At 35.7% G+C, this 26,800-nt stretch overlaps 1 protein-coding gene across 1 annotated transcript in view; it reads right to left on the bottom strand.

Moving 5' to 3' along the window:
• Positions 1–789: 789 nt before the first annotated feature.
• The window catches only part of nr3c1 (nuclear receptor subfamily 3 group C member 1), a 63,079-nt gene continuing 37,068 nt past the window's right edge, over positions 790–26,800 (bottom strand). Inside the window, exons 3-9 of the mRNA XM_023341786.1 lie at positions 23,999–24,168; positions 15,326–15,442; positions 11,360–11,632; positions 9,781–9,925; positions 8,968–9,098; positions 5,881–6,038; positions 790–5,058 (exon numbers count right to left, since the gene is read on the bottom strand). Coding sequence (XP_023197554.1) covers positions 4,906–5,058; positions 5,881–6,038; positions 8,968–9,098; positions 9,781–9,925; positions 11,360–11,632; positions 15,326–15,442; positions 23,999–24,168 — 1,147 coding nt within the window. The 3' untranslated portion in view covers positions 790–4,905. The remainder of the gene's footprint in view (positions 5,059–5,880; positions 6,039–8,967; positions 9,099–9,780; positions 9,926–11,359; positions 11,633–15,325; positions 15,443–23,998; positions 24,169–26,800) is intronic.

Raw genomic sequence — 26,800 nt, 5'->3', positions numbered from 1 at the left:
AGGAAGTGTCTGACAGACCAGAGTTACTTCTCCACAGATTATTGGGTTTTACTTTAAGAAACAAAGATGGTTTCAACAGAAATGGCATTGAGCATTTACTTGTTCAAATTTAGCTCAAATTCTGCTCTGTGATTGGTTGGGAGATATCGCTGACTTCTCAGTCTATCAGTGAAGACACATTCATCTTAGTGCAGATCGTCTGATTGGGTGTAGCTCTGATTTCATCACTTAATTCAGTTGTCTTTCAATGGAATAAAATCAAATCAAATTAGATTAGACAGACTTTAGGCAGTTTTGTATTTGATAAAGCCTGTTAAGCTTTTTTTAAAGTTGTTTATAGACAAATCAATGTTAAAACTGTTACCTTTGATCAAAGCAATAGCCTAGCTTTCTTTCCTCTATGTTTCACCTTCCTGTTTGTGAAAAAAATTAAAGGAATTGATCCAAAATTAATTCCATGCAACTTTGCTTCATTAGATATACATGTTTTATTATCTGGAAAAATAATCTTAACCTGACCATATTGGATTCTATTCAGAACTGAATTAGAGTGAACTATGTAAATAAAGTCTAATTTAAAAACTAGTTTTTATTGGTCACAAAATGTTAGGCTTTTCCAACAACAAAATGTTCTAACCTCATTTTTTAAACTCAACCTCGTGATGTTAACCTCATCACTTCATATTTTTGTCTCATATTGAAAATAATAAAATTACACTTGAGTAAATATGGCCATTTCCATCAACCCAGAAGAGATACCTGACTGAAATGAAGTTTTAGGGAACAGCATTGCAAAACAGGAACTTTATTGTGTAAGATGCTTGAACTAGAGAAAAATCAGTTCTTCCACATTTCCGCCTTGAACCAGAGATGACAGACATCATCTGACACAATGCCAAATCCAATGTTGGAAAAACTAAACAAAAAAGAAAAAAAAAAACACAAAAACCTAATTCAACATGTAATCAAATAGGGGAAAATATTGACACTGAATACAGAAGTGTAAATATAAACCATTTTTAAACTTTTTTTATATCTATATTTGTCTTTACATTACATTACATCTACATAACTGACATATGAACGAAAACAGACTTCAGTGAAAGCCATAGCTCTGTATACCAGTGAAACATGATCTGCCCTTAATGTTTAAAGATAATTGCATGTATTTTATACAAAGTAGGCTGTGACAACCCATATGAGGGTAGTGCAATTTTGTCAGGCTCTGGAAAACTTATTTTCACGTGGAGATATTGTTTTTCCTTGTATTTTTTTTTTGTTTGTTTTTTTTTCCTTTTCATCTTTTAAGTGACCAGTAGATCTTTACAGCAATATACAGGAGATCCAAAGCCAAGACCTTTTACAAAAAAAAAGACACATTTGAAATAAAACCCGAAGTGCTAAGAAGTAAGCTCATAGGTGCTACACAAATTGTAACTGCTCGATTACTTCAGTTTGTTTTCAGTTACTCCTCTGCTTTGGTCACTGTTGTTTAGCGCAAAACAAAAATTCAAAAATAAACGTCCTCTAGTCGGTTGCCCCAAACAGCCTTCTAGCTCTCCTCTTCCTCATTTAGTTTTATTTTTTTAAAAAACCAAACCAAAACAAAAAAACACAGTGAGCATTCTTGTCGACTTGTGCACACACTTGTAGAATTGACATTTACTTCACAAGACAAACACTTCCTAATGTATTCATCACATCTACCTTTATCAAACAAAAACCGACAAACGGGGAAAAAATTACGTTTTTGACTTATTTAATGTACAAAAATGATTAATTAAAATTAGTCATATCAAAGAGGATCAGGATAATGTATTTAAAAATCACAAAATATTTCTTTTTTTTTACAATAGATCAATCTCCAAAAGCACTGATATTTGTCTATTTCCTGATTTGAAATCGTATTTCTATGGCTCTCTGTCTCCCTTTCGCAAGGCTTTTAGTCAAACTGAAATGTATAAGAAAGTCGTGAGTGCTGACAGACATGTAAAAATATGTTTTCTGTAATAACAGACACTTGTTTGCATTGCACTGGATATGTCACCTTTATTTATGTACATCTAACCCTAAAAGCAGGCCATGGGGGCAAGGGGCAGGGGAGCGTTACGTTAAAGCTGGCCTCCAGACTCGCCGCCACCTGAACACGAATGTAATACTGTACATTCGTAATAACTGTAAAGCCACCTGAAACAAGAGGATTCAGTTAAAATCCTCAGATTGATCAACACGCTGGGATAAAAGCAGACTCTGGGTGAGCTACAGCCGAAAAGCCTGTGAACTAAACAGTCACCCAGTAGGATTGGCTTCAAAGAAAAGAACAAAACATATGGCTCTTAATAGAAGAGTACTGCTAGTCTTTTGTGCATTTAAGTAAAGAGCAGAAAATCCATATGATGTTCCTACACAGGTTCATGTATAAACTCCACTTTTCCAGACTCAGTTTTGCAGCATTCCCAGTTCTTTCACTTTAAATTATTAAGAATTAATGTATGAATTTAGGACTGATATTTCAACTATACAAAAACCAACAACAGGAGGAGGAACACAAGGAAAAAGAACAGAAGGAACAGCAACATTAAGGAGCAGGACAGAGATAAAACGGAAAACATTTCTCTATGCATACTTCTTTCATGCTTGTCAAAACTCTGTAGGAACCCTGAAAGCCAACATCTTAGTTAGAAAAACCAAGGACAGTGGCGCAGGAAGGTGAACAGTGTTGTGTTTAGACTCAGCAGAAGCCGCTGCAAACCTGAACATTAGATTTGGCCACTAAGCTGGTACGAATGCTTTATACACATAAACAACTGTAGCAACATCTGAATCTGAAAAAAAATAATCATCTTTTAAACAATTGATTCTAGTTAGCTGGTGTTATCTGTGACACTGTAGATTGAGCACCCTGAAGCAAAGTTACAAACCACCACTGTACACGTTACCCTTCACATCTGCAGGATATTAAAAGAAAAGTGATAAAAACCTTTCATGATATTTGGCACTAATAGGACAAAAATATCTGATGTAATGAGACATCGCCTGAGCAAGAATAAACTAATTATGTGGACTCGACTGCAGCTTCTTACGTTTCAAATGGATGAATTCTACAATGAATTAAAAGGCAGGTTTTATGTATAAAGTGTGTATTTAAACGCACTATTCACTGTTTTACTGTTTTTCACCTATTTTCAAGAACATTTTATAAAATCAGAGCTTGATGGGAAAAGTAGTCCAAATACATTTTCTGTTGCACTTCTATCAGAGATCCACCAATCAAAGATTTATGGAAAAAATAAACAGTTCAGATTGTATTACTACATTAAAACTGCATGTACTTCATGCATTTACTTGTGCTTAATAAAAATCAGATAATTGTTCCATTATACTTTGATGCAAAAAGGGGTTAATGTTATAGATCCTTACAGGTTTTATAGGATTCAAGTCTATCTGCTGTATCAAAGAACCTGCAGCACAACACCTGATGTGTTATTGTCCTTAGCACCCAAATATTAAGTACTCTAAAATGGAATGAGCGCGCAAGACCTCAAAGAAAACTGGAAGCTGCTACAGCCTGGAAAAAAGCTTGATTGGTGAATTCAAGATGCTATCACTACCTTTAAATTACATATAACAAATGTGGAACTATTTGAAAAGCAGCAAGCTCAGTTTGAGAGCAGCTGGCAGTGAAAAGGACAGGACTGACATTTTGAGCGAGGTTGACTTGAAGTATCATGGATAATATCGAGCACACACACACAGTGGGCATTTTCATGGATTCACTCACTCGATTTGATACATATTTTTAAAATGTACCCAAAAAATACAAATTGCAACTGGTTGCAAACATTCATCATTTGATAGGAATTTGCATTCTCTATCAACTCAGATATAAATTGTAAGATAGTGGCTGCTTACAATACATGTAAAGAGAAGTAGGGTTGAGACAATACCTAATCTTCCAACTCAAATACAAAACAAATTGTATATTTAACCATAATATAGAAGTTCTTTAAACCTTTTAAGACCTGGATATGAGAATAATAATATTTCAAGTTGCTGGGCTGACTTTGTTTCCTGCACAGAACAGAGACAGAGAGGACGTCCCACTTTCAAAATACCAGAAATGTCCAATTCAAAGAGGAATCAGAAGGAGACAGGTTGAGCAAACTAAAGCCAGGCAAAACATGAAGGTAAAAAAAGAAAAACGATGTGTCTGTAAGCGATGGCTATAATGAGCATAAAAACTAAAAGGCACTAGTTTTCCCTCAGATACATCCTGTGTAAACATGTCAGGTTGAACTGACCGTGACGCCTGGTGTGAGCTCTCAATGCGTGATCAGCGATGTGCGTCTGCATAAAAACACATGAAGAAGAATCCACAAGCTGCTTTGTTTTTCTATTCTTCCATTGGTCATATCCGTTTTTTTGTCCTCGAGTCCAGAAGAAAAGTTAGATTCTTTCGCAATGTGTCCCCTTCGTCTCCAGACCGTGACCAACACTCAGCGCAGAGAAGCACAGCAGGCGAGCGGACTGACACCAGGCAGGAGCAGATCGGGCTGGCGAGCATCGGTGTGAGGAAACGGTTTTAGTAATGCAGGCAGGAGAGAGTAAGAGGCCATATTAAATCTTTAGAAACATTAAATGTCTGAGGTCTGGAGGTGAGGACTGAGAAAAAACACAAGACGTTCAAAGGAAACATTCATATTGTTCTTGGTGTGCCAAGAGACTGAGCTACAGTCAGTGGTAGCAGGTTTGAGGCTATAGGTAATTTCTGAGTTCAGACTGAACAGACCAGGCTGGCAAAACCAAAACAAAAATCTGAACCAGACTTATAGGGGAAAGCAGAACTGGTGCAAGAGAGCCTGAAGCAGTGTGGCAGTTAAGGCATCGATTCACAGTTTAAGGCCGTCACTTCTGATGAAACAGCAGAGGTTTGACGCTCCCGTCTTTGAATTTTGGTATCTGGTTGGTGATGATCTCCGTCAGCATCTCTGGGAATTCCACGCTGAGGGTCTTATTCACAAAGGTGTAGAAACAGATCTGCAGGAGACCCTCCACCATCTGGAACGGGGGACACACACACACACACACACACACACACACACACACACACACACCCACACACGCACACGCACCCACACACACACCCAGTCTTTAATGAGAATCGTTCTGTGAAGTTGTTTTCAGTTAGCTAGATGTTTTTCAAAGAAAGTGTGCTGTAATGAACATGATGTCAGAGGAGCTACAAAGAGATGGAAGAGATTTGAAGGGAGATGTGAACTCTGCAAAAACACAATCTTACTAAGTATTGTTTCTAGTTTCAAGTGCAAATATCTTTGTGTACTAGGAGATTGATGAAAAGAACTAGTTCCACTGGCAGATTTTATTTTTTTACTTTTAACAAAAAAAATTCCAGAATTTAATAATTTCAAGAAATTGAAAAAAATTTGTTATAAGACAAAAATTCCTATGTCTTGCTGAAAGTTTATTTGTAAGTTAGTTTTGTCTTATTTCAAGTATACTGAGATATTTGAAAAAAAAAAAACTAAACCAAAATTAATTGATACAATTTTGTGTTTTTGTAGTGAAACCACTCATTTATGAAAGGAAGCAGCAAATCTGTGAATAATATGAATCAAAACTCAGCTTAAAGTAATTTTCCCCAAATGTTTGAATTTTTCAGACACTCATGTTTTAGGACTTAAAACAAATTTTAATATCAGATAAAGTGAGTAGAAGCAAAATTCAGTCAGATTTGTGTGAAGAATTAACATGGTGCCACATTGATTTCTGTTAGAGCAGTTGGCCTGAATAATGAACAGCTACGAGAGAAGAAGAAAAAGTCCCGTCTAGCTGAGCAGATGTGAGTTTTTGTTAACAAACCTCCTGCATGGAGTCCAGTAGCTTAGTTAGCTGGTAGAACCGCTGCCAGTTCTGACTCGTGTTCTCCTCTCTCTTCACAATGGCTTTTCCCAGCTCCTTGATGTAAGTCATCCTGATCTCATCAAAAACCGCCTGGCTCTTCAGGCCTTCTTTTGGAACTGCACACATGGAAAACAGAGGCACACAGAGATGACTGTGGGCGTAGCTTAGATGGAAATAAATATAACCTTCAAATAAATCTTCAAATAAAGCCAAGAATGGGGACAATATTTTTTTAGTTTTTTTTTGTTTGTTTTTTTGCTCCCATTCAGATAAACCTGAGCTTGTGAGGAGCTGGAATAAAATGCAGAGTATTTTGTCACACCTTTTATTAAAAGTGCAATTATGTCGACATCTTGACAACCAACCAACTTTGTCGACTTTAAACTGCAAAGGGAAAAGGGAACAGTATATAAAGATTGCCCTTTAAAATTTACTCCAACACCCTGTTTTGTTTCCTAGCGAAGGCAAACTGTTTAATATAACAAATAAATCAACGAAGTCCCTGTCAGTCTGCAAAGAGTCCAAAAAAGCCACAGTCACCTACAGAGATTATGGACAGAGTGAAATGCAGGATGATTTACATAATCACATATTAGCAGACGCTATCAGGACTTTTATCTCTGACACAGGGAGGCATTTTTTTCTGCCTGTACTTCAAATCATTTTGTATCTTTCAACAAAATTTGTTCATTTATAATATTTTACAGAACTTCATGTGGAGTTGGAAAAGGCTACAATGCCCTTTTGCAGAATCATCTTGATATATTGGCATCTTGTGCCATATCTGCAACTTTTTATATTTTGACATATTAAAAGCACAAACTTTAGTGCACTTTATTGGGATTTCATATAATAGACCCCAAAAAAGTTCAGAATTATGAAGTGGAAAGAAAAGTATTTTCCCCTAAAAAAAATCTTAAAGGTGTGGCATGCATTTATACTCAGTTCTCTTAGATAAAGTATCGAGTAAAAGCCTTCAAACATCCGGTATCTGGTGAATAGAATATATCTAATTATTTGTGATTAATCAGCAGCATGAAGACCAAGAAACAGATCAGAAAGGTGGCGATGTGAGGATTAGGTTATAAAGCAACTTTGCAAAACACAAACACATTATATAGCCATTCACAACCGGCAGGGCATGGAGAATATAAATACAAAAAGCAGCCAGAGGCCCATTGTAGCTCTGGAGGAGCTACAGAGATCCACAACTCAGGTAGGAGAATCTGTTGCTACGGCAGCTATTAGGCACAAACTCCTCAAATCTGTCCATGGAAGATTAGTAAAGTGAGCACCTCTGCATGACTCAGGAAGGCTGAATACAAAGGCACACCACACTTTTTAGAAATGTATATCTCAGAAAACATATTTACCATTTGCCTTCCACTTTATGAATATGGATTACTTTGGTCTACAACATCAAATTCTAATATATTCAAAACTGCACTTGTAATATTACAGAAAGTGTAAGAGTTCAATAGTTTTGTAGGGCTAAAATGCTTCTCTGACTGGAGCTGATAAAACAAAAACTGCTTCATGGGTTGCTTCAGTTTTGATAAATGTCCTCTCGAGTTATTTAATCAGCTCTTACCAAAGCTGTCCTGACCTGATAGTTTCTCCTTCACTGTGGGGAACAGATGGAAATAGCTCTTAGGTACAAAAATGCAACCTGTGCTCACTATGGAAATGTAATCTCTCTGAAGAGCACACTTTTCCCTGAATGTCAAAGGAACAGCTAGAAAGAACAGTCTATTCCTCTGCAATTCACAGTTTGCAAAGGAAAGGGAAAGAGAACTGTCTTGATGTTTAATAGTGTAAGAATAACCAGAAGAGACTGTGTGTCCAATTCTTTTAACATTTTCTGTACAATAAAAAGGCTGAAAAGCATTTACATTTCCTCTAGTGTAATTAAGGCCACTCTTCTAATTTATAACAGTTTAAAAAACAACTCAAATCCATTCAGACATGATTAAGACTACATGAATAAATCACTGGTCAGCCACCAAAAATGAAACATTCAAATCTGGGAAATGAGATTTTCTTGTAATGAGTTTCCTCTCATTATTTTGGCAATTTCTGACAATTACATAAGTCAGAAAGCAGCATGTAAATCAACTCCTCAGGAAAGAAACAAAATTACCTCCATCTTGACCACCTGTATTCTTCAAGTCAAAACAAGGAAATCAGGTTTCTTTCAGGAAATTGCTTTTGAAAAACTAATGACAAAATGTTGCCCCCCAAAAAAGGCTGATTTCAACATTTAGCATAGTCAAAGATCATGTAAGAAAAAATTAAATATTATTATAAAGATTCTTATGAAATAATTTTATGACCTTGATGCATAAAATAAAAGCAAAGCTGCATTTTCTGCTTATTTTGAAAAAATAAAAATACAAGAAACCTTGAATTGAACAGCCAAAGGGAAAAAAGTACAAGAATCTGTCAAACTCCCTTCAGTACTTTCAACAAGGAGATAAAAAAATCATGATTAAACTAAGCAATCACCGATTTCTGAAAATAAGAAAGCTGTCCAGATTTAAGATTTACTGACAGCAATTATAACAAATTGACTTTTTTTTTGTCAGATTATTGCCAGAATATCAAAATTTAGTTTCTCAGAAATACACAAGAAAACAATTGAGAATATTGCATGACCCTTCCCCACCGATGGGATTCATCCTAATATTCTCAAGGTTATTCCCTGTTGCTTCTGCACTTTTTCCTTCTACTAAACTTTCCAGTAATAAGCTTAGGCAAAGCAATCTGTAAAGACTCAGCTTCCCATATCTATATTTTCTTTATTGGTCTCATTTGGTAATCAAATTTGCTGGAAAACACTCTGTAAAACCCTTATAGATAATGAGTTTTAACACATTACTATAATTAGTTTGAGTGTTAAAAAATAAGGAATCTTTATTCATATAATCTTTCCCTTAATTTTTATATTTAATTAGAATTTTTCACAACAGAACATTATTAAGCAGTCAAATCAAAAAACATTCTGTTGAAATTTTTTATAGCGTGCTAATAGAGGTGTTTTATTACCTGTACTCAGCAGTAGCAGGACCTTCATGCAGAGATACTCATCATAAGACACCTGCAGTCGGACAAACTCATTGCAAATCTTCAGCATCTGCTCACACTGGTCACCCATTAAAGGCAGCTTCATGCGCTCTCTGGAGCAGGACAGGGTGCAGAACAAACAGATGGAAGAAGTTTTAGTTTGACTCAACATCCATTTTTTGATTCTGTAATTATTTTTCTTATAATGAAACGTGCTACAATACTGCAAAAAAATTTTATAAAAAAAAAAAAACAAAGAAGAAAATATGAATTTTTAAATTATACTTTCAGTCTTAAATACAACACAATAATTTATCTTCAACAATTGAAATGGCACTGGCTATGACTCATTCAACTAAAGCTTGTTATTTTACTGCTCAGTACATTTTAAATCTTAATAGAAAGTGATTTTCTTTTTGAGCAAAAGAAAAGCAGCTATGAGTGTTCAGATGCTCATCAAGTACAATCCCTTACAAAACATTTCAAAACATCGTTGTTCAGGAGAATGAAAATGACACATGGATTTTGAATCTTTTTATAAAATTAACGATTTTTTATAAAATTACATGGGGGCATGTATTTAACCACCTTTTGCTGCAATAACAGCTGCAGTGATTATGAGAAATGTCTCTACCAGCTTTACACAACTAGATGATGAGACATTAATCAATTTTCTTGTCTGAGTGTCTGAACATCAGATTTTTCAAACCTGCAACAGATAATCAGATTAATAAATCTATCTGATGATGTGTTTCTGATAAAAGACTTAAAAGTATTCAGATATCTGGTACGCACTCATTTATGACGAGATCTGGAGCAAAACAGAGCATTCTGCCGTTACACTGCTCATAGGACCTCCAGCCGAGGCTGAAGGACATGAGGAAAAGCCAGGAGCACTGCAGCAACGTCATCTGATCATCAAGGTGCAGGTTACGGAAGCCTGAGAGGGACACATAAACTCTGTCAAATATAAAGGCACGAAAATGACAGGCAGATAAAGTGGATCCTAAAATAAAATAAAACATTTTAATTTTCTTTTAGAATATCTGCCTGTATTTTTGGAGGGTTTAGATTGCAACTTTTCCATAAGGTTTTGTTGAAATAATTATTGTTCTCTTTAAAATAAATACAGGTTAAGATTATGTTAGAATAATGGCATCCTGTATGTTAAAGGCACTACACACCAGCTTGACATGCAGTAGGTAACTATGGAAAACGGACACCTTGTTCAAGACCAAAAGACTTTGTAACATTTTTATATCATTTTTAGTCAGTCACTTACAAGTAAGTATACAGTGATGGTGAAAATTATTTTGAAACTAATAAAACAAAAAAGTACCAATCATGGCCTTAATAAACAATATTTAATATTTTAGAAAATTAGCAGTCAACAGAATAAACTGAAACTAAATTGCATACATTTGTGGAGTGAACTGCAATAACTGCATTTCCTCAAATGCAGTTACAGCAACCCCACATAGCAACTGGCTTGTCAACCCCAACAAACCAGTCTTCCCCTTTAGGATGGTGGTATTGTGGGTAATGTGGTTTGGAGCCGTTTCAGGACGTTGTCTGCAGTTTACGCAGTTAAACACTTGTGTAAAATTTAATACATTTTATTTGTAACACACCTTACATTTCAAAGAAATCTCAAAATGCTAGAAAATTTAGAATTTTTATGAGTTTATATGTATGTTTTTCAAGCTGTTCCTGGTATATTCTTTTGTATATACTAAGAAATAAATATTCCTGCATACATTATAAGATTGTTGGCTTTGTAAAGGTAGACTGTTGCATTTTGATGGTGCTATATTTGGAAAATTCTCATTTATCAAGCTGTAATAAATACTTCATATTGAAAGTAATATTCATTGTTGAATTTTTCTAGTAGAATGTATTTTTTTCTGGTTTTATGTGACATACATTAAACCAGAGGTCTTCATGAATTCATGAAGTCCTCATTGTGGTCTCCAACACCAAAAACAAAGCTTTAAAACATCCCATTTATGTTAATTTAAAGAGGAATTAACCTGGGCAAAAACCTTTCATTATCAAAGTACTCTGAGTTAGCTGAGTTCTGACAATAATTGTTCTTTTATGAGCCACAATTACTCTATGCTTCCATTCAGCTGCTGGAGACCACACATTTTATCACATGGTAGCTGAGCATCTGTCTCTACTGCAGGGTAGAGGCATAAAAACCATTCCTCTACTTACAATTTAACCAATTAAAGTAGCTCAACCACAACATGCCTTCTGTATTTAATCAGATACAAGCAACCTGGACATTTGGAGAGTCCTTTAAAAGGTTAACCAACTACTGACACAAGTACACATCAAAACCAAACGTAAGGGACGAGGAAGATTTCGCTACCTGGCAGCGACTTGGCCCATTTGACAGCAGAGATGACCTGCTGGCCTCCCAGTCTGTTGAGGGTGCTCATGAGACGAGATGAGGTGTCCGGCAGCGTGCTGTCGTAGCCCGAGTAGATGATCTCAGGCTCGATGGCCTTCAGGACGGACAGCATGGTGGGCACGAGCTGCGGCATGCTTCTGGGTATGATGGGCATGGGCAGGCTGCTGGCAGGTTCGGAGGGCCTGGTCGGCGTTTGCACTTTAATCTTGTTAAGCTTCTTGTTTTTCCTTGCTGAGGGGACAAAGTTGTGAACATTTTTTTTTTAAATTGAATTCATTTCACTAACATATTATGCTTTTGTATCTACTACAAAATTATTATTGTTAGAAGTATGAATTTTATGTGAAAAACAGAGAAATGCCAAAAAATAAACAGAGCAAATTCCAATAAAAACATGTAATAACTTTTTATATTTTACATCAAAATGGTGAATTTACATTTCTTGATTTGTTTCTATTGATAAATTAATCATGACAAATGTCAAAATTGTTTCAGAATGCATGATTAGCTTAAAATTGTTTCAACCAATGGTTTACTTTTGAAAATAATATAAATGTAAATATGAATGGGGTTCTGTGGATTCATCATCAGCAATTAGTGTCTTACCTGCATCACACTGCTCAACATCATCTCGTTTTAGAGAAATACAGAGGTTCTCACAGCTGAGTCTAGCTAAGGTTTACGTTCCATTTAAAACTTTTACTGTACCATTGAGCATTTTGTCTGTTTAAACCTCAAAACTAATTCCACTTTTCCATTAGACAAGAATTTAACTTGATAAATATGTTGTTCTGCTCTGTTGGGGAATATACAGCAAAATGGAGAATGTTAAGCATAAATTACCAGAGAAACTAATGAAAACATAATGCAGAATGAAAACAAGAAAGTTGTCAATAAAGAGAAAAATAAATATTTCTTTTCTATTTATTTCCACAGCAACCAGGTGAAGAACTAAACTGCTGATGCTGCTCTGGCCCAGAGATTAACTGATTTACCACTCAGTCTACATTTAACATTCCCCTATGGTCATATGATATGGATTATGACCGAAAGAACAAGATCCTGAATATAAACGGTTAAAATCAGCTTCTCACAACTAACTGTCAGGACTATTTATCCCTTCTGGCCTATGAGCCTCTATGAGCTGCACAGAAGCAACTGCAGTCCTTGAAGGACGTACTTTAAGTTTTAGTGCCCCGAGTCAAATCCTCAGTAGCCAAGTGCTTTAAAGACCTGTTAATAAATGAATAATTTATTGCTAATACTTGGGTGCTGCTGCAGTTTTAGCATGGCAATGAATATTTTGAGCATGGCCATGCTAATATTACAATCAAATGAGTTACTGCTTATTCTTCAGAGTGATTAATGTAGGAGAAAATTCAGTGGACATCTTGTAAGTAATCCACAAATAAATCATTATATTATAAAATGGGATAAAATCTTGAATAAATCCTATATTTAAATCTCTGCTTGACCTGAGCTAATTGATTAAACACTGACTTAGCCCTTTTTCAGCCTCTGGCTTCAGATTAATGCAGATTTATTTATTTAAAAATAAGAAGGAAGAGCATATCGGGTCAGGAAAGGCACTACAGCTACTTTCTAACCCTTAAGCTATGCACTGTTGAAAACATTAACAAAACTCTAAGATCCTGGTTTTGCCATTTTTGACTTCCTCTCCATTACTGCACTAGTTTTGCCCACGCTCTGTACATTATTTGGGCGCCATTTTCGGTGACTAAATGTGACAAACATATCAGATGTGGAGAGGTTAACACCGGAAAAAAGAAATAGCAAGCTTTTCCTACACTGTACCTTTTTAAATTTCCTCCCCTGGCGTTTCTATGGCAACAGTAAGCCTTTCAACACAAAGCCTGTCTGTTGATGCACTGACGTCCATCAAATCCCACTTTCTGTCTTCCTGTCTGTCTTGCTGAGCACCAGCTTGTACAAAGTATACCAACAGCAATTTAATACGCTAAAAGAAACGAAGCATATGTTTAAATAACATCCAACTTCAATGCAATTAAAGCAGCTGCTGTGTTAAACCTGATGACTCCCAGATCCAATGTTTTTTTTTAATGCCTAAGTTCATGGTAACCATAGAGTTCCTACAAATATTGCTATCAAATTCAATATTTTCCTGATTTTTTTTTCTTATTAACGTTTGCATTAAGACTCCTTAGAACTAAAAGTAGATATTTTCACAGTGATCGAGTTGTTTCACTGGAAACAGCTCTAACGGTCAAAACACAATAAAAATGACCCAAAGCAACAACAATACTTAACATTTCTTTAAAAGATGTATTTTCCTTTAAAGTGCTTTGGTCCTATAAAAAGTCACAGAGTTTAGCTTTCTAATTTTCAGTCTGTAAAATTGATTTACAACAAGTGGTAAAGCTCAATATTTTTATTGTTTTAGTCTTAATATAAATTGATCAAATCTAAACTTTCCATTTTATAGTTCTTTTTTGTTGTTGTTGTCCCTGTAGACTATAAGACATAAAATCCCATGTCAAGATCTGACATGAGACCTGACAGCTACAAAAATAAGGCATTAAAGCACAGAGATACGCCACGAAGCCTGTATCTGATTTTATTTAAACTTAAAATATGCATGAGCAGTAGGAGATGTACAACCAAAAATTCTGGGAGTTCTCAGTTGTGTTGGATTTAAATGAAAAAGAAACAGATTTGTTTTACAATTTGACGTGGAACAGAGCCACTCAAGGTAAAATCTGATCTCATTGTGGTGTGATCGCTGCATTTCTAAAAGCTGTTCCTGAGAGAAGGGGCTCATTATTGTGGCCATGAATGAGCATGTCGCATTGGTAACACCAGTTTTTCAGGTTCAGCGCCGATTCTTTGGCAGTCAAAACAAAAAGAGCTGCTGCCAAATGATCACAAGCTCCACTGTTTTTATCATTTTTATATACATGCAATATGAAAACAAAGACCGGCTGTTTCAGCAATTTAATGACAGAAATATAGATTTTTATCTTTTAAGAAAAAAACTTTTTATTTTCTGCACCTATTCAAACTTTGACAAACCTTAAGAGAAAATTCAATATTTTGTTACAGACTTTGAGCAAAAACTGACTCAATATAAAGTTATATTAAGGTTGGATTCTGAACAAAATAGCAAATAGACTTATTCTGAAGAAGTGCTACACTGTTATTTTCTTTTGCTTCCAAGGCTTGTTTTTAAATCAATATTGACAATGACGTAAGAGATATTCTGGGAAAGTTCGTAACTGAAATATCTTTGGTCAATTATTGCAAACCAACATATAAAAACTTTTCCTGACGTGCTTTGGGACGTTTCTTGGCTTTTAGAAAGAGTTAGTAATTTCTGAATATGCTCTAAAGTCTGTTTTTCAGCAACCCAAAAACCACAGAATGTTTTACAAAATCAATTCACACTTCTTCCAAAGTAGAAGATGTTGGGTGCAAAGTTTTCAACAAATCTATTTTTTCAACTGATCTTTTTTTTTTTTTTAACTGCAGTGAAAGGCAGTTATGCAAAGTATCACAAGGGAGTGTATACTGTACTTGGGCTTACAACACTTTTAATCTAAGAAGGTTTATGGATATGTTTGCAAGCTACTTTATATTGAGTTTCCTTTTTCCCTTGAGGTCTTTAGTGTGCAAATTAATCATCTCTTCCTGGAATATAACCCCTCTGGCGTAACAAAGTGGGTGTGGAAGGTGTAGGTGGAGGGAGACCGTTCTTCCTCTAATCCCTTGGCTTTCCATTTTACTCAGGATTTGCATGGCCATGCCAACATTTAAGTGAGCCAATGCATTCAGTCCTAACAAGCTTATTTGCTTCCTTTTTTACCCAGGAATTCCTCTCCCTGAAAAAGCTGAGTTACAGTGTAACACCAGAGCAGACCTTATTCATTCACTTGTCACAGTATTTACCTTCCAGGTTCATTCCGGCCTGGAGACATTTCCTGAAGCGGCATGCTGGACAGTTCTTCCTGCGGATCTTATCAATGATGCAGTCATTTCTTCCCGCGCACAGATAGTTGTGCTGACCTGTACAGACAAACGGAGGAGGAAGAGGAGAGGGGATAAGGGAGAGACAAATTAGCCGGCTAAGACGGTTTGAGGAGGATTAGCCTGAGCAGCCTGCAGAACCACATTCGCCACCTGTTGATTTTACAGCAAACCCTCACAAACTTGTGGCATCCCAGTAGTGTTGACAGCGTCACCCTCTCAAGTCTGTGTTTCTACCACCAGGCACAATGGTTGTGTTCAAGAATAAAAACACATTTTGATCTGTTTGATTTGGCAGATCATGGATGATTTACCTCTTAACAACTGTTTATTCTACACAAGCATTGTGCCATAACCACTACAGACGTGGGAGAAAAAAGAAAACATAACAGAGTCTTTGATTAGAAGTAAGTTAATAAGAAAAGGGAGGCAGTGATAGATGTGTGACCAGAGGGAAGAAATTCAGTAGATTTCCTTTTTGCTTGTGCAATAAAGTAAAGCCCATCTGGGGAATATTTCTACACCACATTATTATCACCGCTTAATATCCTTTTTGATTTGATGCTTTGCAAACACAGCCAGCTCATAAAACCTTTGCTGTATATTTCCTGGGGCGAACGTTGAGGTATGTTTCATGAAGTAACTGAAATCTCCTCTCTACCAGGATCAAAAATAAGGACGTCCAGCACCACAGAGCCATGCTGCGCTCATCTGTTAAAGTTTCGTTATGAGACTCGTCCAACGGCATTCCAACTGCCACATTCACCCAAAAAAAATATAATTGCTGGACTTTATGAGTCACCAAACCAACAATGAGCTGCAGGCAAGCTGCTGAGACAATGCAGCGCATAAAGTTGAATCCACATATACATACATTATATAAAAATAACAACCTTTTCACTCACTTTCAGGTCAGTTAGGATTATCACAATTATATATTTGTAATATTGGAAGAATGAAGAGAACTGTTTAGTTTTTTCAAATCTTTCAGTTGAAAAACAACACTATAATCCCTTAATCCAATTTGAGAACGCTGAGATAACAATGTCATTGTTTGTAAACCTGGGACTGATTAACTCAAACCTTTTGAGTTAAATGGAACCACACACATGGATGCATTTTATTTACTTGTGTGACATTATGAAATATATAAAGAAATAAACCTCAGGACAAAAACAAAAGTTCACAGCAATGATCATATTTAAAATCTCTTGTATTTAAAAACGTATCATGATGTTATGCATCTTCGCTTTCGAAGAGAATCAGGGCCACATCATCACTGATCCTCTATCGTACTTAGCAGAGGGCATCAGGTTCGTTCCTCATATTCCTCATTTTTTAAATGCTAATCTTACAATCTTAGACTCACCTGTTCCAGTTAAAATCCCTTGCAATTATTTGTACCGATTACAAAAATGAAATGTGGAGATTTCTTTCTTTTTCTGCTTTAGTGTAGTCATAAACTTTGGTCCTCATGTAACCTTGTTTGTCAGTTGATTTCAAACGTTTAATAACTGCTCTAACAGTTGCTCGGGGCAACTTTCGACAAGTTGCTTCAACACACATCTGCCTTAATGCCAATGTCTTTGAAAAGTGGATAAGAGCATTTGACTTCTGCATTATGTTGGATGCTATACCGGCAGAAACAAAAAATCATTACTTACTCATTAAAAGTTCCTACACGCTGTGATTGCTTTAAGTTTTAAGCTACATTTACTCTATAAGGTCCCATAAGTCCTGCATAGATCATCTTATTTATTAAGACAATTATTTCATGATGTGGATTGTTTTGTGGTTCACAGAATAAATGCACTCAAAGCATTTCCCTTTTCATAAGTTTTTCATGGTGAGATTGCACTGCAGTACATCATTTATTTAGTCTTGTTGACTCAAGTCTTAAGTTTGGGGTGTCCGAATTAAACTTTGTTCTTTTATAAGACTTTGTTTTTACATTATCAAGAATAAAAGAAAAAATGTCTGATGGAGACGTAACAAAATAAATCTATGTACAGTCTTATTTGGAATATGTCTTTTTGTTCAACTCCAAGGCCAGTGTGGAAGTCGTGTTGATTCTGTGGCTAGAAAATATTACTTTGATGTTTTTAATAAGAATTTATGCTAACGGGTCAGTGCTACAACTAAATGTGTAAATGAAATCTTACTGGCTCATTCCAAACAGCAATAAAGAGGCTTATGCAGTTATCCTTTTTCAGTGTAGGGTAGATATGAAAAGCTTCTGCAATGTAACGTGAAGCAACTGAATACCCCCTCCTCATAAATTCAAAGTTACCATTAAGGATAATATAGCTAGTGCAGGAGTAGTGTTGCTTCATACTGAGAAGTTTGAGCATGACTGCAGGAGACGTCATCTGCACAGAAACAAGGCTGCATTCAAAGTCATGCATTGCCTGAACAAAAAGCCCTTTGGGACCACAATGACTGGTCTATTAATAACAGTCTCACTGCAGATCTTTGAAATATTCAGGGCTAGATGCAATGTCTTGAACCAAATTGCATTCTTTAATGTTCATGGTGGTTTATAAGAGGATGTGAATACTTTCTGCGTAGTTGTAATCTAGAGCTGGAAAGATAAGACTAAGGTGTTGCTGGTAAAACTTAACCAGAATCAACTTTACTGGCCAAGTCTCTCTGCATAAAGAATTAATTTGACTTTGGTTTTCAGCCTTCACAGCATATCGATGTTAAACCTTTTAACAACATTTGTAGTTTGACAATTAGATTTTATAGTAAGTGAACATGTGTAATTTATTTGTGAAACATGAGAAAGTGCTTACCATGAAGGAAATGCATTTTCTTCACCTGCCAGCACAGAAAACACAAAAACAGGATGCAACGACATCTGGCCACAACATGGTTAATGAACTGGTGAGCACAGGTTTAAACTGGGTTAACCACACAACACCTTAAGGTTATTTTCCTTTTAAATACCTAATGTAGCAAGTTTTGAGTCTCTAAAAACTGGAGCTTAATCTGTAAGACAGTTGTGGCCATACAGAGAGTTAAAATGTTTGCGATATGAAAAAGTGGAGGAAAACAAGGGGAATCATTGAGTTTAAATGTTATATTTTAGGTGTTAGCTCCTTGTTTTTAGATTATATTTTCATTTTTTCTTTAAAAGAAATTTCTTTAAGGAACTCCACGATTGCTTAACTCTGTGATACCTGGACAGCCGCAATCCAGGCGGAGTCAAAGTCAAACTGTTACTCATTGTAGGACCAATCCCATTACTATTTGTGTTTAATGGCTATGGGCATCATCGATTCACACTATTTGGAAGGAATCCAGGACATGCAAACCCTTTATGCATCTACATTTGCAATCACTGATCATTTATGATAGGTTGTGCACACAACGTGCAAATAAAGCTCAACAGTACTTGGCTTTACCAAGATGAGTCACAGCTAGAGTAATTTCCTTTAAATGACGTGTTAAGACATTCTGTCTGAATACCAACTCTAGTAGCGCTGCAGCCTGGATCTCCTGATCATCAGTAAACACTGAATCTGGGACAGCAAGCCAATGATTAGCTCAGCTTAATGATGCTTCCACCTGCAGTGATGGCGGCTGATATGAAGTGCAGTCTGGACACCAGATAGAACAAAACTTTATACATTTGTATATAGCAATGCAGATTTTTTACTTTGTTGATAACTTTTGTCTAGTAATCTAATCTAGTCTTGAGTTGTTCATACCCACAGAAGTCATGAGTTGGTTTCTGGTTTTAAGAAATACCAAAGAAAATCATGATTTCAAAACCTCCAAACTTTCCACACATACTCTTCATGTATATAACTTTATTTTAAATGTAATAATAAAAAGTTTATTTTTGCAACAGTAAGTAAATAATTGTAGCTTTTCTGTTATATAAAAAAAACCTTTTGTTTGTGATACGTAAAATTAGTTTTACATTGCTGTGATAACAGTAATGCTGTGATTTTTCTTTTTTACTTAAGATGCAAATATCATAGCAGCCAAATCCCATTTTCCAAAATCATAAGAACTACTGTTAAATGATTTCTATCACAGCTTCACCTACTTCCGAGGTGCACGGACAGAGACAAAGATCTGATAATGCTGGCAATACTTGGAAGCGTTAAGAAACCAATTTTATTAACAGACTAACATGTTCTGACCAAAAACCAAAACAAGGTTGGACAAGGACCCAAGTTTGTCTTACATTGCGAACACTTTCCAACAAATTCCAAAGCTCTCTTGGAAAGAACTGTAGTAGAGTGATTATGCTACTGTAACAAAGGAAGAATTTATGTGAATTAAAACATCTTTAACAAGGTTGCCATTAGTTGCAGGGGGATACTTCAAGGGAAAAATAATAGTAACCACGTAAAACAAGTTATACTGTAACAAATTGCAACCTGAGAAATTCTGAAAATAATTCAGACTGGTCATCAGTGTTAAGGGCCGGTGTTGTGAGCACAAAATGACGATACCGAGACCGTCATCTGCAGATTTCACTGACGTGACAGAGCGCCATCTCAGTCACCAACGTAAACAACCATCTGGGGTGTCAAATGTGCCAGCTGAGTGTTTTATCCGACTCCGATCTGCTGACCAGATTCCAGAAATGCCCTCATTATCCAGAGATACCAAATTTGAAAATATGAATGGGTACAATAATATGAAATATAATCCACAATTTATTTGTTTTTTTTTAAATTAGGGAAATAGAACTCAGGTTTGTGTAACTGCAAGAACATCATATTTTTGATTCTTGAGTAAGAATAAGCAATTAAATAACAAAAAACTAAATTAAAAAAAATAAATCCAAATAGGAATAAAATGACCCAGAAACCTTTTGAGCAATATCTCAAAAGTCCTACCATTACATTCTGTAACATGAGCCTTTTTAAATACCTGAGCAGCACAGAGACAGAACTCCGGAGATGAAGTGGGTCAACAGAAGAGGTTTAAGAGAAATGGAGGGTGGTTCTAACATCAACTCTGAGATCATAGGCTAATCAAGAAGAAGAGGTGAAGTAGGGCAAGATGAAACCGAAAAGCACAATAATCATTCAAAAGGAACCAACGCTCATTTGAATCATCAAGTCAGAAATCTGCATGCATTCAGAGACAGTGGGCAGCAGAGGCTTGTGTGGATGTGTAGGCAGACTGCTAACATTTAGTGCTGAAGAAATGCAGGGACATGAGCGAATCAGAAGTGACACAGTTTTCATCATAATCATAATCACAATTACAATGATTACTATTATTAATGCAGTTTAAAAGTGCATTTATTTACCATCTGTGTTTTGCCGTGCTCTCCATCCTTCACCATAGAGATGATGAGCAGAGAACAGACAAGGGGGAGAAAAACAAAAATGACACACATAACTTTCTCAGTGCTACTATTGGCAGTTATTTTCAAAATAAAGCGACAGTTCAGTTCTGTCCCATCGGTGGTTACACCAGCACATCATAAAAGCAGGCAAAGCAAAAGAACAAACAATCATGCAAGTTCTAATACTGTAAAATAGGCTCTTATTCAATGCTCATGTTTGAAGACACAAAGAAAAATATTCAAATATCAAATCCTGTTAAAGTGCAAAATGTTGTAATTTAATGATCAAACTGTTATAGACTTTCTAAATCACAAATAATTGGAACCTTTAAATCTTGAAATGAAAAATAATTATTATTTCTCCATTTCTGTTTGCTGTTTGCTACACATTTGGGAGAAGATAGTTTATACCAGAATGATAAAACTTATTTAAGAAAACTTAAGAACTTATTTATTTATTTTCCGTATATTGAAAAAAAATATAGGGACAGCTGTATGGATTTAGGAAAATAATTCCACAGAAACAGCTATACTTTTCATAATTAGTGACAATATGGAAAATGCTAAATTAATCTTTCTGCATTTTCTTATTATTGTTTACTCTTGCTATGGTGTAAACTGTTAAAAGCCTACATGAGTTTATCTTATTTTACCAACACATTTTGTCAGGTGCCCTATTGATTTGACATGATGCTTCATTCTGACAGATAAAACTAAACTAAGAGTTTTCAGTGACTGTATGGTTTCAGATCCACCCTTCCATTGCTTTTTAGGTATTCAGACTGAGTGTTTTGTGAGGCATGTTTTGCAATCATCTGAGGAATTTTGCAGTAATTAAGTAGCAGTCGTTTTACTTCATTCTTCTGGAAGAATTACTGGATGAATAGGGAGTTGCCATTTTAAGAACCAGTTTACTTTAAATGCATTTTCACTCAGCTGTTCCTGTAGCTACTTTATACTATATTTTATTTTATAATAAGGGCTGATCTAAATAGGTACACTTTCAGACATTGCACATTCTCTTCTGAGTTTACACTCATTCAAAGAAAGGGTTGTACTCTGGCAGACCGAGTCTCTGACTTCCTTGAGACTCAGGCAGTTTTTGCTTTGTGTTTTTAAACATGACTTGAAATAATGTGTCAGCATTTATTATTACTTTTTAAGCATCATGAAAACATATTTTACTCTTCGAGTTCTTGAGTACTATTAATGACAAAAAAATCTAAACCACAAATCTGAAACGAACCAAATTTAGCAGTTTTGTGACAGCAATGTCCCATGTGCCAGTTTTCAGTATCTTTTGCATTAACAACATGTATATTTGGATCCTGCAGAAGCCAGACAAACATGTAAAATAAGGAGCAATGATTTGTGAAAGCAAGTTTGTTCACCAGCAATGGTGTTTGCGGTTACAGTGGAAGCAGACAGAGGAAGCAACTGAAACAGAGTGAAAGCAGGACAAGGCGACTGGTCTCTTAACCAGGGAGAAAAGGATTAGTGAGGGTCATCTCTTTGCAGTGGGCACTGCGTCAGCATTGGATCAATAAGAATTAAGGGACTAGCTTATTTATTATTCACCAAGGCTTTGCAAGCCAATTGTTGATGAGTGCAAGCAATGATCAATTGTGAGGAACAAAACATCCAGAAAGTAACACCACATCTACAGGGACAGCTTGTAAAAAGACAGAAACAGTAAAAGCACAGGAAAGAACACAGAGTAATCCAGAAAAAAGCAATAGACCCCATAGATGTTTATCGGCTGTCAGCTGCATTCCTTTTGTTCTCAATATATTTTCATGACTGCAAAACAAAGATCATCTAGAAAAATAAAAACTCGACAAGATGATATTAGAGGTTCTTGTGACAAGCAGAATAAGAATCCATTTAGTCTACTGTAGGATAATACGGGGGATGGAACGCTTCATTTTCAATCTGTACCAAACAGGTCAGCGTATTAACTAAAAATAAAAAAACAACATGTGTTTGCAGGCTCACGTTGAGTGGAAACAATAGCAGCAACTCTATTTCAAATAGAATGAAGTGGATCTACACCGTCAGACTAAATGATAATCCATCTCTGGTGTCCCATTTGTGCTACAGTATCTGCTCATCTAATCATCATGCTGCCCTGCCTCCTAGGAGTTGTCCTATTGTTGCTGCATCATAGCAATAAAAAATTATCTTCAACTTCTCTGTCTTTGTGAATTGAACTATTTAATAAACCTTCACATTGTCAAACACTTAAAGTGGAGTAAAACTGCAACCTTGCGCCAAAGCTTAGATATATATTTAGCTATTATAGTAGCACAGTTTGCTCATACCAGGATATGATGCTCGTGTTCGCAAATTCCTATGGCGTTTATCTAGCTTGTACTAAATTTGCTGTGACATATTCTGCTTTGGCACAATTTAAGTGTCCAAATTTTATTAAAAAAATAAAACCTAATGAGGAATAGTCGATAAGTTGTTAATTACGCCACGTGGAGCCTATAACAGGAAGTGGGTTGAATCTTTGTGATGAACATCCTCAACTGGTGTTAAAAATGGGCAACATAGCATGAATTTAACATTCTTTAAATCTTTTACCAAATCAGAAAACATTCTGTAATTAATGATATCTCATTATTTAGTGTTCAAAAATCACAGCCAGCCTTAAAATCAAAAGTACAGGACATGAGATTTTTTTTTTAATCTACATAGATCAGCAATCTGGGATGTTTGACAATCATGTAGAATTAACAAAATACAAAAAGGTGAATTGAAGTCATGATCATAGTGATATTAACCGAATATAGATTGTGTGAACCGTTCCACCCCAAGACAATCCCATTAGTCAAACTTGATAATATAGGTTAGATTATTTAATTGTCTTTTAATTAGTAGATTTCTGATGATTTTTTTAAAATGACTTGTGTATCTCTGCAACGACAACAGGAAAGAAAAAGGAGGCCAGAATTTTAAATAACAAAATTCCATAAACAGGAGTAAAACAATCTACCTGCCAGTTTACCCAAGTTAACACGACATTTGCAGAAACAAAAAAAGTGTAGATGTAATAAAACTATTAACAGTCGAATCCTTCAAATATGTGCTGTATGTTTAACAAATGGACATGCAAAATAATAAATTACTATAGCTTGGTGCTAAAGTCTCATATTTTCAGAAAAAGACAACTTGTGCTTTTACGGAGGAAAATCGTAACCGTTTCCAAAAAGTGAGTCATGTCTGAGAGAAATCAGTGAAGTGTGATCAGTGTGTGGTAGGTATCTAGGACTAACCTTCAACGGCCCTTTTGAAGAACACTTTGCAGCTGCCACAGGTCACCACCCCGTAATGGCATCCTGATGCCTCGTCCGAGCACACCAGACAGATCTTATGGGCTTGCCCACCGGGCTTGGACTGGCCTGTCACGGCAGTGCTGCTGTTCTCTCCTGTTCTGGCTGATGAGCTGGAAGAAAAGCAGAGAAGAGGGTGGGGTTAAAAAAAACACGCTCAGAATGTGTGCTATGCATAAAAATATGCTAGTTTTCAGGAAAGATTATAGCCTGCAGAAGCCTGATTTACAGGCATAAAAAGTGGCATGTTGTATTGTTGCTAGGAGACGTGAAAGTCCTTCTGATAGGTCTGGCTTACAAAGAAAAAACAGAAAGAAAGGCATCATTTTAATTATTTTCTCAAAAGACAAAGATAAAAAAAATTATGTTAGGAACAAAAGCATATATTGGTCACAAAGTGTGCAGTAAATGAAAAAAAATTAGAAGCACAATTATGTTTTTTATTTCCTTTTTATTTGGTGGGGAGAAAGAAATTACTCATTATGTGACAATTAATAGAGTTCTTATTTTGATGAGCTTGCTGCTTCTGTTTTCATTAATATGAAAGCAAATAAGCTAAACAGTCTGCAGCTTATCTCCAGCAACAGTGTTTTTGTTCACAAGCTAAGCTCCAAATCTCAGGTCATGCCTGCAATTTTATTATAAGGCCTATTAAACCCTTGTTAAATCTCGCTGTGTACACACTTGTGGTCATCATTTCTTTGGTAATAATCTTTGTTAATAATTGAGGTCACCATAACTTCTACCACACATCATAAAACCTAAGTCACCACAAACAGTGAATTTTAGCTACTGTAGCAGCAGGATTACGACAAGAATTTGACCGAATTAAACAAACTCTCCTCTATTGTGTTGTAGCACACAGGAGAGAATGCGCATTAAAATTATGAAGCAACCATTTTGCTAAGCTTGTTTCCGAAAAGAAAGTAGGTCTATATGTACAAATATAGGAACAAGTGAAGGGATTGATACAAGTTGAACTTTTGAGCGTTTCGTCACACTGTAAGCAAATTCTTCAGTGTTTTTCACTAGGATCCTATGACAGAGTACCGATGCAAAGTAGTTTCTACTTCACTAGTGATGTGAAGTAGAAAACAATGCCATGGCGTTCAAAATGTTTAAAAAAAAATCTGAAAAGAGTGGCATGCAGTTTGTATTCAGTCCCTTCTACTCTGATACCCCTAAATGTGCTGCAAACAGATTTCACCTGTATGTAATTTCATTGCAATATAATCACAGCTTTAGTGTGAAATAAATTTATTTACAGAGAACATCAGAAAAAAATAAGACTAAGGAACACATCAGGGATGCAAGGATGAAGATGTGGATAAGTTTAAGCAGAGTTAAGTTAAAGGTCAGGTCAGGTCAGTTCCAGCTTCGGACATCTTATGGAGCCCAGTTTAATCCTCCATCAGAAAATGGAAAGAATATAATGACAAACCAGCCCCATAGTGAAGCAGATTGGCAGGTGCTACCAGATTTTAATTGTAAAAAAAAAGTTTCTGAAAAACATGTCTATTTTTTTCTTCTTAACTACTCAATAATAAACTAATTTCTGTTTTTACATAAAGTCTGAATAAAATACGTTTAAGCTTTTGGTTGAACTTGACAAACAGTTCAAGGAATACTTTTTTCAAACATTGAACTCTGATCCTTTTCCAAACCACCACAATGTATTTTACAACCTTTGGAAAGATGATATTTGCTTGTGCAAACTAGATTGTAACAAAACAGAGTAGAAATGGTGGATCTTGGAAGGCATCCAGTTAAAAATGTTTGTCCATGTTGTATCAGTGGGAAAGATTTCTCCTGGCACATGAAGACCAGATGTAAGGACACAAACTTCCAAAGCAATAGAAATGCAAATGCTAAGATTTTGTCAATCTCCAGTAAGACAGTCAAACACACTGTTTTACAAATGGCACAAACAAAGTGGGGAAGGGAGAGCAGGGAGCTTGTTGACAGAGTCTCTAAGAGGAAGTGGAACCATCTCACTAATAACATCAGGAGTAAACAATTCTAGTTTATAGATGACATGATCTAACATCAGAAAGATAGCAGTACCTTAACCAGAAAAATATGGAATATAGATGAGTTGTTTGTTTATTTTAGTGGTCTGCAGAGGAAATGGTTCACGTTCATAATAACCCAGAACATAGCGTTTAGGTTTAATCTCACCCTCACACGTAAACAGCTGTATGAACAGGAACATAAATGACTAAATGTGGCCTATATTGAAACTTTTAAAACCACAACCTGTAACTGCTGGTTCTGTCTGGAGTGTATCCAACAGTCTCATTAAGAATCTGGGTCAAATTTAACACGTATTTTCGCTAACTACAATCTGCCACAACATCACAACTTGTCCAATATTGATATGAATCAAATTTATGCCTATTTAATTTAAAAAAATTATGTTTTCATACCCCTTCACAGTGTTTCACCACAAACGTCTTTACACATTACTGAGATGTTGTGTGACAGACCATATTAAAATAGAGTGTAAATGGAAGAAAAATGATAGATGTTTTTTTTTACATAGTTTTACAAGGGATGCACCGATCTAAAGATTTGGACCCATATCTAATATCATTATTACATTATGACACTGCTTCTCTGTTTAAAGTAAACACACCACAGTGTCACATACCCAAACCAAAAAACACACAGCCAACCTCTCCCCTCCAGAAAAAATACACAAAAGGCAACAAGATGGAAAGAAATATCAGTTTTTTGTTAAACATC

The sequence above is a fragment of the Xiphophorus maculatus genome, chromosome 11 (assembly GCF_002775205.1).
Source record: "Xiphophorus maculatus strain JP 163 A chromosome 11, X_maculatus-5.0-male, whole genome shotgun sequence".
Lineage (NCBI taxonomy): Eukaryota > Metazoa > Chordata > Actinopteri > Cyprinodontiformes > Poeciliidae > Xiphophorus > Xiphophorus maculatus.
Note: the sequence above shows the minus strand (reverse complement) of the source record. Positions and strands in the feature narration are given on the sequence as shown.